The sequence below is a fragment of the Antechinus flavipes genome, chromosome 2 (genome assembly GCF_016432865.1).
Source record: "Antechinus flavipes isolate AdamAnt ecotype Samford, QLD, Australia chromosome 2, AdamAnt_v2, whole genome shotgun sequence".
NCBI classification, from domain to species: domain Eukaryota; kingdom Metazoa; phylum Chordata; class Mammalia; order Dasyuromorphia; family Dasyuridae; genus Antechinus; species Antechinus flavipes.
The window spans coordinates 370,697,096-370,709,260 of record NC_067399.1 but is presented as its reverse complement, the minus strand read 5'-3'; the positions used below and the strand labels follow the sequence as shown (position 1 = coordinate 370,709,260).

At 33.4% G+C, this 12,165-nt stretch overlaps 1 protein-coding gene across 2 annotated transcripts in view; it reads right to left on the bottom strand.

Moving 5' to 3' along the window:
* Nucleotides 1-12,165, bottom strand: part of PPP1R13B (protein phosphatase 1 regulatory subunit 13B) — a 119,701-nt gene that overhangs the window by 49,708 nt on the left and 57,828 nt on the right. For both annotated transcript variants that reach the window (XM_051978279.1, XM_051978280.1), the window contains exon 4: nt 4,082-4,158. In XM_051978279.1, the coding sequence (XP_051834239.1) occupies nt 4,082-4,158 (77 nt within the window). The remainder of the gene's footprint in view (nt 1-4,081; nt 4,159-12,165) is intronic.

The window sequence follows — 12,165 nt, the reverse complement described above, 5'->3', positions numbered from 1 at the left end:
GAAGAATACTACATGAAGACTCAAGAAGTCCTGAGTGTAATACAACCTTTGATATTTTGGGACACTAGGCAAGTCATTTACCCTCTCTTGGCCCCATTTTTTTCATAAGGGGATATCCATCCATTAGAAAATGGCTTATCAATATCAATACTAAACATATATGCACCAAGTGGTACAACATCTAACTTCCTAAAGGAGAAGTTAAGAGAGTTGCAAGATGAAATAAACAGCAAAATTATAATAGTGGGAGATCTCAACCTTGCACTCTCAGGATTAGACAAATCAAACCACAAAACAAATAAGAAAGAAATTAAAGAGGTAAATAGAATATTAGAAAAATTAGGTATGATAGATCTTAAGAGAAAAATGAATGGAGACAGAAAGAAATATACTTTCTTATCAGTAGTTCATGGAACCTGTACAAAAATTGACCATATATTAGGACATAAAGACCTCAAAATTAAATGCAGGAAGGGAGAAATAATAAATGCTTTCTTTTCAGATCACGATGCAATAAAAACTACATTCAACAAAATGTTAGGGGTAAATAGACCAAAAAGTAATTGGAAACTAAATAATTTCATCTTAAAGAATGATTGGGTGAAACAGCAAATTATAGACACAATTAATAATTTCACTCAAGATAATGACAACGAAGAGACATCATAACAAAATTTGTGGGATGTAGCCAAAGAGGTAATAAGAGGAAATTTTATATCCGTAGAGGTTTACTTGAATAAAATAGAGAAAGAGAAGATCAATGAATTGGGCTTGCAACTAAAAAAGCTAGAAAAAGACCAAATTAAAAACCCCCAATCAAATACTAAATTTGAAATTCTAAAATTAAAAGGAGAAATTAATAATATTGAAAGTAAAAAAACTATTGAACTAATAAATAAAACTAAGAGTTGGTTTTATGAAAAAACCAATAAAATAGATAAGCCTTTGGTAAATCTGATTAGAAAAAGGAGGGAGGAAAATCAAATTAGTATCTTAAAAATGAAAAGGGAGAACTTTCCCTCAATGAAGAGGAAATTAGAGAAATAATAAGGAGTTACTTTGCCCAGCTTTATGCCAATAAATTTGATAACTTAAGTGAAATGGATGACTATCTCCAAAAATATAAGCTTCCCAGATTAACAGAGGAGGAAGTAAATTGCTTGAATAGTTCCATTTCAAAAAAAGAAATAGAACAACATATTAATCAACTCCCTAAGAAAAAATCCCCAGGACCAGATGGATTTACATGTGAATTCTACCAAACATTTAAAGAACAATTAGCCCCAATGCTATATAAACTATTTGATAAAATAGGCAATGAAGGAGCCCTACCAAATTCCTTTTATGACACAAACATAGTACTGATACCTAAACCAAGTAGGTTGAAAATAGAGAAAGAAAATTATAGACCAATCTCCCTAATGAATATTGATACTAAAATTTTAAATAAGATATTAGCAAAAAGACTACAGAAAATCATCCCCAGGATAATACACCATGATCAAGTAGGATTTATAACGGGAATGCACGGTTGGTTTAATATTAGGAAATCAGTATAATTGGCCATATTAATAACCAAGTTAACAAAAACCATATGATCATCTCAATAGATGCAGAAAAAGCATTTGATAAAATCCAACATCATTAAAAACACTTGAAAGTACAGGAATAAATGGACTTTTCTTTAAAATAATCAGTAGCATCTATTTAAAACCATCAGTAAGCATCATCTTTAATGTGGAGAAACTGCAACCATTCCCAATAAGATCAGGAGTGAAACAAGGTTGCCCACTATCACTGTTACTATTCAATAGTGTATTAGAAATGCTAGCTTTGGCAATAAGAGTTGAGAAAGAGATTAAAGGAATTAGAGTAAGCAATGAGGAAACCAAATCATCACTCTTTGCTGATGATATGATGGTATACTTAGAGAATCCCAGAGATTCTACTAAAAAGTTATTAGAAATAATCCATATCTTTAGCAAAGTTGCAGGATACAAAATAAACCCATATAAGTCATCAGCGTCCTTATATATCACTAAGAAAATCCAATAGTTAGAGTTACAAAGAAAAATTCCATTTAAAGTAACTACTGATAGTATAAAATACTTAGGAATCTATCTGCCAAGGGAAAATCAGAAACTTTATGAGCAAAACTACAAAACATTTTCCACACAAATTAAGTCTGATCTAACCAATTGGAAAAATATTAAATGCTCTCGGATAGGACGAGCAAATATAATAAAGATGACAATACTACCTAAACTAATCTATTTGTTTAGCACTATACCAGACTCCCAAAAAACTAACAACAAAGTTCATATGGAAAAACAAAAGGTCAAGAATTTCAAAGGAATAAAAAAAAAAAAAAAATCAAATGAAGGTGGCCTAGCTGTACCAGATCTAAAATTATATTATAAAGCAGCAGTTACCAAAACCATGCGGTATTGGCTAAGAAACAGATTATTTGATCAGTGGAATAGGTTAGATTCAAAGGACCAAACAGTCAATAACCTAGTACTCTAGTGTTTGACAAACCCAAAGACTCCAGCTTTTGGGATAAGAACTCACTGTTTGACAAAAATTTCTGGGAAAATTGGAAACTAGTATGGCAGAAACTAGGCATCGACCCACACTTAACACCGTACACCAAGATAAGGTCAAAATGGGTTTATGACCTAGGCAGAAACAATGAGATTATAAATAAATTAGAGGAACACAGGATAATTTAGCTCTCAGACCTGTGGAAGAGGAAGGAATTTATGACCAAAGAAGAACTAGAGATCACTATTGACCACAAAATAGAAAATTTTGATTATATCAAATTGAAAAGTTTTCATACAAACAAAACTAATGCAGACAAGATTAGATGGGAAGCAATAAACTGGGAAAACATTTTTATAGTCAAAAGTTCTGATAAAGGCCTCATTTCCAAAATATATACAGAATTGACTCTAATTTATAAGAAATCAAGCCATTCTCCAATTGATAAATGGTCAAAGGATATGAACAGAAAATTATCAGCTGAAGAAATTGAAACTATTTCTAGCCATATGAAAAGATGCTTCAAGTCATTATTAATCAGAGAAACGCAAATTAAGACAACTCTGAGATACTACTACACAACTGTCAGACTGGCTAGAATGACAGGGAGAGATAATGCGGAATGTTGGAGGGAATGTGGGAAAACAGGGACATTATACATTGTTGATGGAATTGTGAACACATCCAACCATTCTGGAGAGCAATTTGGAACTATGCTCAAAAAGTTATCAAACTGTGCATACCCTTTGATCCAGCAGTGTTACTACTAGGCTTATATCCCAAAGAGATCTTAAAGAAGGGAAAAGGACCTGTATGTTCAAGAATGTTTGTGGCAGCCTTCTTTGTAGTGGCCAGAAACTAGAAACTGAGTGGATGCCCATCAATTGGAGAATGGTTGGGTAAATTGTGGTATATGAATATTATGGAATATTATTGTTCGTTAAGAAAGACCAACAGGCTGACTTCAGAAAGGCCTGGAGAAACTTACATGAACTGATGCTGAGTGAAACGAGCAGGGCCAGGAGATCATTATATACTTCAACAACAATACTATATGATGATCAATTCTGATGGACCTGACCATCTTCAGCAATGAGATGAACCAAATCAGTTCCAATGGAGCAATAATGAACTGAACCAGCTACACCTAGCGAAAGAACTCTGGGAGATGACTAAGAACCATTACATTGAATTCCCAATCCCTATATTTTTGCCTGCCTGCATTTTTTATTTCCTTCACAGGCTAACTGTACAATATTTCAGAGTCCAATTCTTTTTGTACAGCAAAATAACAGTTTGGTCATGTATATTTATTTTGTATTTAATTTATACTTTAATATATTTAACATGTACTGGTCATCCTGACATCTAGGGGAGAGGGTGGGGAGAAGGAGGGGGAAAATTGGAACAAAAGGTTTGGCAATTGTCAATGCTGTAAAATTACCTATGCATATAACTTGTAAATGCTATTCCAGAACCTACATTTATCAATAAAGAGCTACTTTAAAAGCATTAAATTGTATTCAATGTTACCTACCCCATTTTCAGTATGTTTCTCAGCAGATGTACTTATTCCATTTCTTTGATTTCTTTGATCTTGGATCTGACGGCCACCTAGAAAGGAATAAGTATCAATCTTACTAAAAATTTCAAATGTTAAATGGATTTCTCCAGTTTGTTAATTGTATTTAACTCATTAAACATTTGTTACAAGTCTAGTTATGTGCATGACACTGTGACAGTCATGAGAATCAAATCACACAACCTAGGGATTTGTGAGCTGGATGAGAATCTCAGGAAGAACCTAGTCAAACAGCTTTAATTTTAAAAGAGAAAATTTTAAATGGCTGGGAAACGACCAGCCTGAAGTCACCAAAGTTGTAAACAGCAGACCTGAAGGTCAAACCTACACCACTAGCCTCCAAGTCCAATGTTATTTTCACTACATAACAGCTCAAAACCAAAAATACACAACATCTCATTTAAGATTAAAGCTAAGCCACTGTTCCTCTACAAATGAAGTTTTATAAAGCATCAAAGCTGGTAAGCTAGTATTAAGAAACGCCTTTTAACTCCACATAAGGTGTCCAAAAGGACAGTTTTTCGGCCAGTCCATATTTTAACTCAACAGTGGAAAAATATTATTATCACCCAAAAAACATTTTAAGAAAAAAGACATACTTCCATGTAATACAGTAGATACAAAACAAATTGTTATAATATGGTCTTATGGTCTCAAATACAGCAGCTTTGTAAATCAACTTGTTCAATAAAATTTGTTGTCTATAGAGAAACATAAATCTCAATTCATTCAATTTATCATCTAATCTGAAAATTCATTTATTTAAAATTATTTCTTAGCCTTTTTTCCCCACTCAAGAAAAAGTATGATCCACAATATTGTAACTTAACACTTAGAATAATTAGCTAGTACTCTCAAAATTAGACTCTTAATGTTAGTCCCTAAAGAGTTCCAGGAGTGGAGTCAAGATGGTGGAATGAAACCAGGAAGATGCTCTAGCTTTCCCACTTTCCCTCGAAAACAATATGAAACCAAGCCTCTGAACAGAATCTGATGGAATGAAACCATTCTTCAGCTCAAGATAGATTGAAGGACTTCAAGGAAGTTCAATCTCACTGCAGTGAAAAGGGATGTTTAGTCCAGCTCAAACAGTGTCCAGGAAAGCCAGTTAGAAGGTCTTAATCACAGTAGATCAGCAACTGATTCCACCCTCGGTCCTGCCTCTGTAACAGAGTAGATCTGTGGGGAAATCTCCAGTCCCAGTGCAGAAGGCAAACTGTCAGTCCAGGAAACCAGGTTGTTGCCCACAGAGAGTAGATAGGGCAATCTCCCACTGAGAGCAAGCTCCAAACACAAGGAGCTCCTGTACTCAAAGCCAAGGCTCAAAGTAACACAAGAGGATTGAGACCTTGTTGCCTGCACCCTAGGAACAGAGCTTGACTTTAAAAATGACTAAATAGAAAAATAAGAAAGTGAACAAGAAACAGAAAAGAACCTTAACCACAAAAAGTTACCATAGTGAGAGGGAAGATCAAAATGCCAACTCAGAAGAGGACAAAATGCTCAATGGAAAATTTCATAGAGTGATATGAATTGGTCTCAAGCCCAAAGAGGCTTCTTTTAAGTACATAAAGGATTTTAATAAGAGAAATTGAAGAAAAATTAAGAGAGATTAATGCGAGTCAACAGCTTGGAAAAAGAAAGAAAAAAATTAACTGAAGAAAACAATTCCTTAAAAAATACAATTGGTCAAATGCAAAAGAAAATCCACTTAAGAAAACAACTCCTTGAAAAGTAGAATTAATCAAATGAGAAAAGGAATAGCAAAGCTAATTGAAGAAAATCATTTTTTCAAAGCTATGGGCAAATGAATTGTAATCTTATGAAATGAATGCTATGGACAAATGAAAGCTATGAGACATCAAGAATCAATCAAATAAATTAAAGAATGAAAAAATGCAAAAAATTTTAAAATGTCTCATTCGAAAAACAGCCAACCTGGAAAACAGATCTAAAAGAGATAATTTTAAAATTACTGGTCTATCTGAAGGCCCCAACCAAAATAGAGCCTGGATAGCATTATATAAAGAGATCATCAAGGAAAACTGCTCTGATATACTACAACCAGAGGGCAAAATAGTCATTTTTTTTTCCCACCCTTATGCATCTTCCCCTTCCCTACAACAGAAATTAATTCGATATAGGTTAGAAATGTGGATCATGCAAATCACTTCCATATAAATCACATTGTGAAAGAAACAGATCAAAATAAAAAGCCATGGGAAAAAAAAAATAGTATGCTTTGGTCTGCCTTTTGACTCCATGAATTCTTTCTCTGGATGTGAGTAGCATTTTTTCTCTAAGCCTTTTGGAATTGTCTTGGATCATTGTGTTGCTGAGAATAGTTTATTCACAGCTGATCATCATACATTGTTATTGTTATTATATACAATGTTCTCCAGGTTTTGCTCACTTAATTCAGCAAGAGTTTGTGTAAGTCTTTGTCATGTAGAAAGGTATTTAATTATATTCATACCACAACTTGTTCAGCCATTCCCCAATTCATAGGCATCTCTTCAATTTCCAATTCTTTGCCAGCACAAAAAGCATTGCTATAAATATTTCTATACAAATAAATCCTTTCCCCTTATTAAAAAAATCTCTTTGGGACACATATCTAATAATAGTATTGCTGGATCAAAAGGTATGCACAGTTTAGTTGTCCTCTGAACATAGTTCCAAACTACTCTCTGGAATTGCTGGATTGGTTCACAACTCTACCAAAAATGCTTTAGTGTTCCAATTTTCCCACATCTTCTCCAACATTTATCATTTTCCTTTTCTGTCATATTGGTCAATCTGATAAATATGGAGGTGGTACCTCAGAGTTGTTTTAATTTTCATTTCCCTAATCAATAGCGATTTAGAGCATTTTTTTTTCATATGATTACAGATCGCTTTGGCTTCTTCATAAGAATGCTTTTTCATATTCTTTGACTATCAAGAGGGGAATGATTTGCATTCTTATAAATTTGATTCAGTTCTTTATATATTTGAGAAATGAGGCCTTTATTAGGGATATATGTCATAAAACGTTTCCTAGATTTCTGTTTTCCTTCCTTGGTTGCACTGTTTTTGTTTTTGTAAAAACTGTTTAATTTAATATAATAAAAATCTATGTTATATTTCATAATGATCTCTTTCTTGCTTGATCATAAATTTTCCCCTTCTCTATAGATCTGCTCTCCCAATTATGGTATCACCCTTTATGCTAAACCAGTGTACCCATTATCTTGGTACATGATGTAAGACATTAGTCTATATCTAGTTTCTGTCATATTATTTTCTAGTTTTTCCAGCAATTTTTGTAAAATAGTGAGTTCTTTTCTTAGAAGATGGGGTCTTTGGGTTTATCAAATATTAGGTTACTATGGTTTTTAATCACTGTGTTTCTACTGATCTACCACTATTTCTTAACCAATACCAGATAGTTCTGATGATTATAGCTTTCTAATATAGTTTTAGATCTGGTATTGCCAAAATCACCTTCCTTCACATTTTTTTCCCATTAATTCCCTTGATAATCCTGACCTTTTGTTCTTCCTTGAATTTTGTTATTTTTTCTAGCTCTATATAGTTAGTTTTTGATAGTCTGACATGGCATTCAATAAGAAAATTAATTTACATAGAAATGTCATTTTTATTATATTTGACTCAGCCTATCTTATGAGCAATTAAATTTTTTTTTCCAGTTGTTTAGTTCTGACTTTATTTGTGTGAAAACTGTTTTGTAATTGTGTTCATATAGTTCCTGGGTTTGTCTTGGCAGGTAGGCTCCCAAATATTTTATATCATCTGGGTTTATTTAAAATGGAATTTTTCTTTTGTAATGCCAGAGAAACTGAATGTATTTAATAATTTATTAAATGGAGAGATATACTGGGACCAATGGATCCATGTTTAGTCTCAGGGCTTAATTCAGGGCAATTCTCAATGACATAAATACACGTGGCTCAGATGCACAGAGTAGACTGAGACAGGGGCGGAGTCAGAGTACTGAGAGCAGGAATGGGATTCAGACAGGGTGGGGTGAACCTCTGGAGAGGGGATGACATAATTGGGGGAGGCACCCTAGATATGGGATGGGGAGAGGCATTCTGATGTTCTATCAAGTATTCTGATAAAGAGGGAAACCGAGGCAGAACTGGGTCAGGATAATTAGGGAAACTGAGTCAGGACAATAAAAGAGAACTGTGGCATAACACTTTTTATCTTGTTACCAGGCCTTGTTGGTTATATTTAGAAATGCTGATGATTATGTGGGCTTATTTTATATCTTACAACTTTGCTAAAGTTGCTTTTATGTCAACTAGTTCAATCAACACCTCAGAATTCTCTAAATATACTATATGTCGCATTGCATGTGCAATATATTATTGCCTATTCTAATTCCTTTGATTTATTTTTCTTATCATATTGTTAAAGCTAACATTTTTAGGACAACACTGAATAATAGTTGTGATCATGCACATCCTTGCTTCACTTCACTCCTGATGTTACCGGAAAAACTTCCCGCTTACCCCCATAAATGATAATGCTTGCTGATAATTTTAGAGAGATACTATTTATCACTTTAAGGAAGGTTTCATTTTTCCTATGCCTTCTAGTATTTTCAATAAGAATAGGTGCTATGCTTTATTAAAACTTTTCTGCATCTATTACAGATAATCAAATGATTTCAGTTGGTTTTGTTACTGATATGATTAATTATGCTGATAACTTTCCTAATAGTGAACCATTCCTACATTTCTGGTATAAATCCTACCTAGTCATAGTCTATGATCCTTGTGATATATTGCTATAATTTCCTTGCTAGTATTTTATTTAAAATTTTTACATCAATTAGGGAAATTGGTTGGTAGTTTTCTTTCTCTGTTTTAGTTCTTCCTGGTTTAAATATCAACACCATATATGTGAATGTTATGAAATATTTTTGTTCTATAAGAAATGACCAGCAGGATGAATACAGAGAGACTTGGACTTACATGAACTGCTGCTGAGTGAAGTGAGCAGAACCAGGAGATCATTATATACTTCAACAATAATACTGCATGAGGATCAATTCTGATGGAAGTGGCTATCTTCAACAATGAGAGGATCCAAATCAGTTCCAATTGATCAGTAATGAACAGAACCAGCTATACCCAGCAAAAGAACACTGGAAAATGAGTTTGAACCGCAATATAGCATTTACACTCTTTCTGTTTTTGTTTGCTTGCATTTTTGTTTTTCTTCCCAGGTTATTTTTACCTTCTTTCTAAATCCGATTTATCTTGTGTGTAATAGGCCAGAACTCTGAAACCAAGATATAAGGTGTTAACTAAGTGGAATTGATAAGACAATGGTTATCTAGTTTAGCATGGTGATTAATAGTTCTCTAGTTCAGTGTGACTGATTTAGTCTTACAACAAATAATGGTTCCCTAGTGATATAATGATTGGCTTATACTCAGCATACTGCATATAAACTGGGACAAACTCAGCCAGAGACAAGACTCAGAGAAGACAAAGGACTGGAGGCAGGAGCTCAAGTTCTCAAAGCCAAAGAGAGACATTCATTCCATCTCCCACCTTGTGGTGACCTAGGCAAGGAAACTAGACTGTGAAGGAGATAATAATGAATTTGGACTTTATCTGTGGCTATTCTCATGGTGATTACTTTGCTGAAGAGAAGGTTGGTCCAGAGACCTCCAGAAAACCAACAGGAACATTATATTGTGTAAAATATAAAACAACTATATAAATATGTATACATATATTGTATTTAACATATACTTTAACATATTTAACATATATGGGACTACCTGCCATCTAAGAGAGGGGGTGGAGGGAAGAAGGGGAAAAGTTGGAACAGAAGTTTTTGCAAGGGTCAACACTGAAAAATTACCCATGCATCTGTTTTGTCAATAAAAAGCTATAATAATAAAAAAAATTAAAATAAATAAATAAATATCAATACCACACTTGTGTTATAAAAGGAAATTTGTAGGATTCTGCCTATTTTTCCAAATAGTTTATATAGTACTGGAATTAACTGCTCTTTAAATGTTTGGTAAAATTCACTTGTGAACCCATTTGACCCTGGAAATTTATTTTTAGGGAGTTCATTGATGACTTGTTCAATTTCTATTTCTAAGATAGGGTTACTTAAGTATTCTATTTGCAATTTCTGTTAATCTGGGCAATTTATATTTTTGTAAATATACACCAATTTCACTAAAATTGACAGATTTTATTGGCATATAATTGGGCTAGTTCCTGATAATTCTTTGGGTTTTTTGATTTGTTTGTTTTGCTGAGGCAATTGGGGTTAAATGACTTGCCTAGGGTCATAAAGCTAGGAAGTATTAAGTGTCTGAGGCCAGATTTGAACTCGGGTCCTCCGGACTTCAGGGCCAGTATTCTATCTACTGTGCCATCTAGCCGCCCCCCCAATAATTCTTTTGAGTTCTTGTTTGGTACTGAATTCTCCCTTTTTATTTTTAATACTGATAATTTAATCAACTTTACAAATCTAACATGAAGGATTGGAGGGTGAGAGAAAGGTAGCTATAAAGGAACAGTGGTTGACCCTATGCTTTAACTGGAAAATGGAACTACCAAATAAAATCATTCTACAACTGCAGGTCAGTAACTGTTCTTCAATCTACAGCCTTCGAGCATTTCCTAGAGCACTGAGAAATTTAAGTGACTCATCCAGGATCAAAGAGAAGAATGTGTCAAAAGCAGGAATTAAGCCTACACCTTCCTATGGCCAAATCCAACTTTCTATCCACTTAATACTCTTCCTCTCATGTCCCTGAACAGCAGGTTGCAAAGGTGTTGATCAAAAAAATCTGAGGGCTTTAGTGAGTTGAAAGCTCAGTGTCTGAAAAATATGATGCAACAGGCAAAATAGTTAATATAATACTGGATTTCATTAAGAGAGGTATGATCCAAAAAAAAAAAAAAGAGAGAGAGAGAGGTATGATCTAGCAAGGAGAGGAGAAAGACATAAGAAAATTAAGGTAATATAAAAAAATAATTTTTTAAGGAGAGAGATAAAGAATATACAGAACAAATTAAGTCATAAACGTTCCCTGGATTATCCTATTCTTGTAGTGTCATGTTCAGTTTTGAAACTACATTTTAGGAAGGATTACAAATTAGCATACAACATGACGATGAAAAGAAAAAGAACTATGACATAAATATAAAAGGTTGAAATTGTCTTGTAAAGTCAGTGTCAAATTCACCTGCAAAAGTTGCTACAATAGATTAAAATGTGCAAAGTATTTATCGAAATAAAACTCCAATGCAACATAGATAACATTATTTTGTAATTTTCCAAGTCAATAAATATGCAGTTTCAATCTACAGTCTTAAAGCATTTTCTATAGCACTGAGAAATTTAAGTCACTTATCCTCTCTATTTGAAATTGATATTAATAGTCTGATAATTTAAAGAATGGGGGAGAACTTTTATTTATTAAAAATGTAAGCAAAAACAAACATTTCAGAGACAGAACTAAGAGCTGTGAAAACTGCAATATTTGAAGTTGCAAAGCATGGTGGTACCTCAAATCATTTTTGCATGAATTTAAAAAGCTAAAATCCAAAATGAAAATAAAAAAGAATGCTTGTAGACTACAGGAAGGCTAAATAAGACTTGATTTCATAGGGGAGTTTTTGCATAATTAAAAGAAAAGAACTAAGTACTAGGAGTTTTGATTTGAGGTGGCTCTGAGTAGTAAGAAAGAAAAAAAAAAAAAAACTTGCCAAGTGAAGATGGTGTTAGCTCTGTAAGAACTTCCTTAAGAAGCAGCAAGTAAGTGAATAGCTAGCTGTCCCGGCTTGCTTACATTGTCCAAAGAGAGCCAGGCTTATGAGCTTTTGTAATAGGCTACCTTAAAGGAAAATATTGACTAAATTAAGAACTATAACTCTTTCTCAGGGTAATTCAGTTGAAAAAGCTTACAAATCAAATTTTCTTAACTTTTTTTTATGTGAAAGACTCCTTTGGAAATCTGATAAAACCTATGAACACTTTTTCTGAAAAAA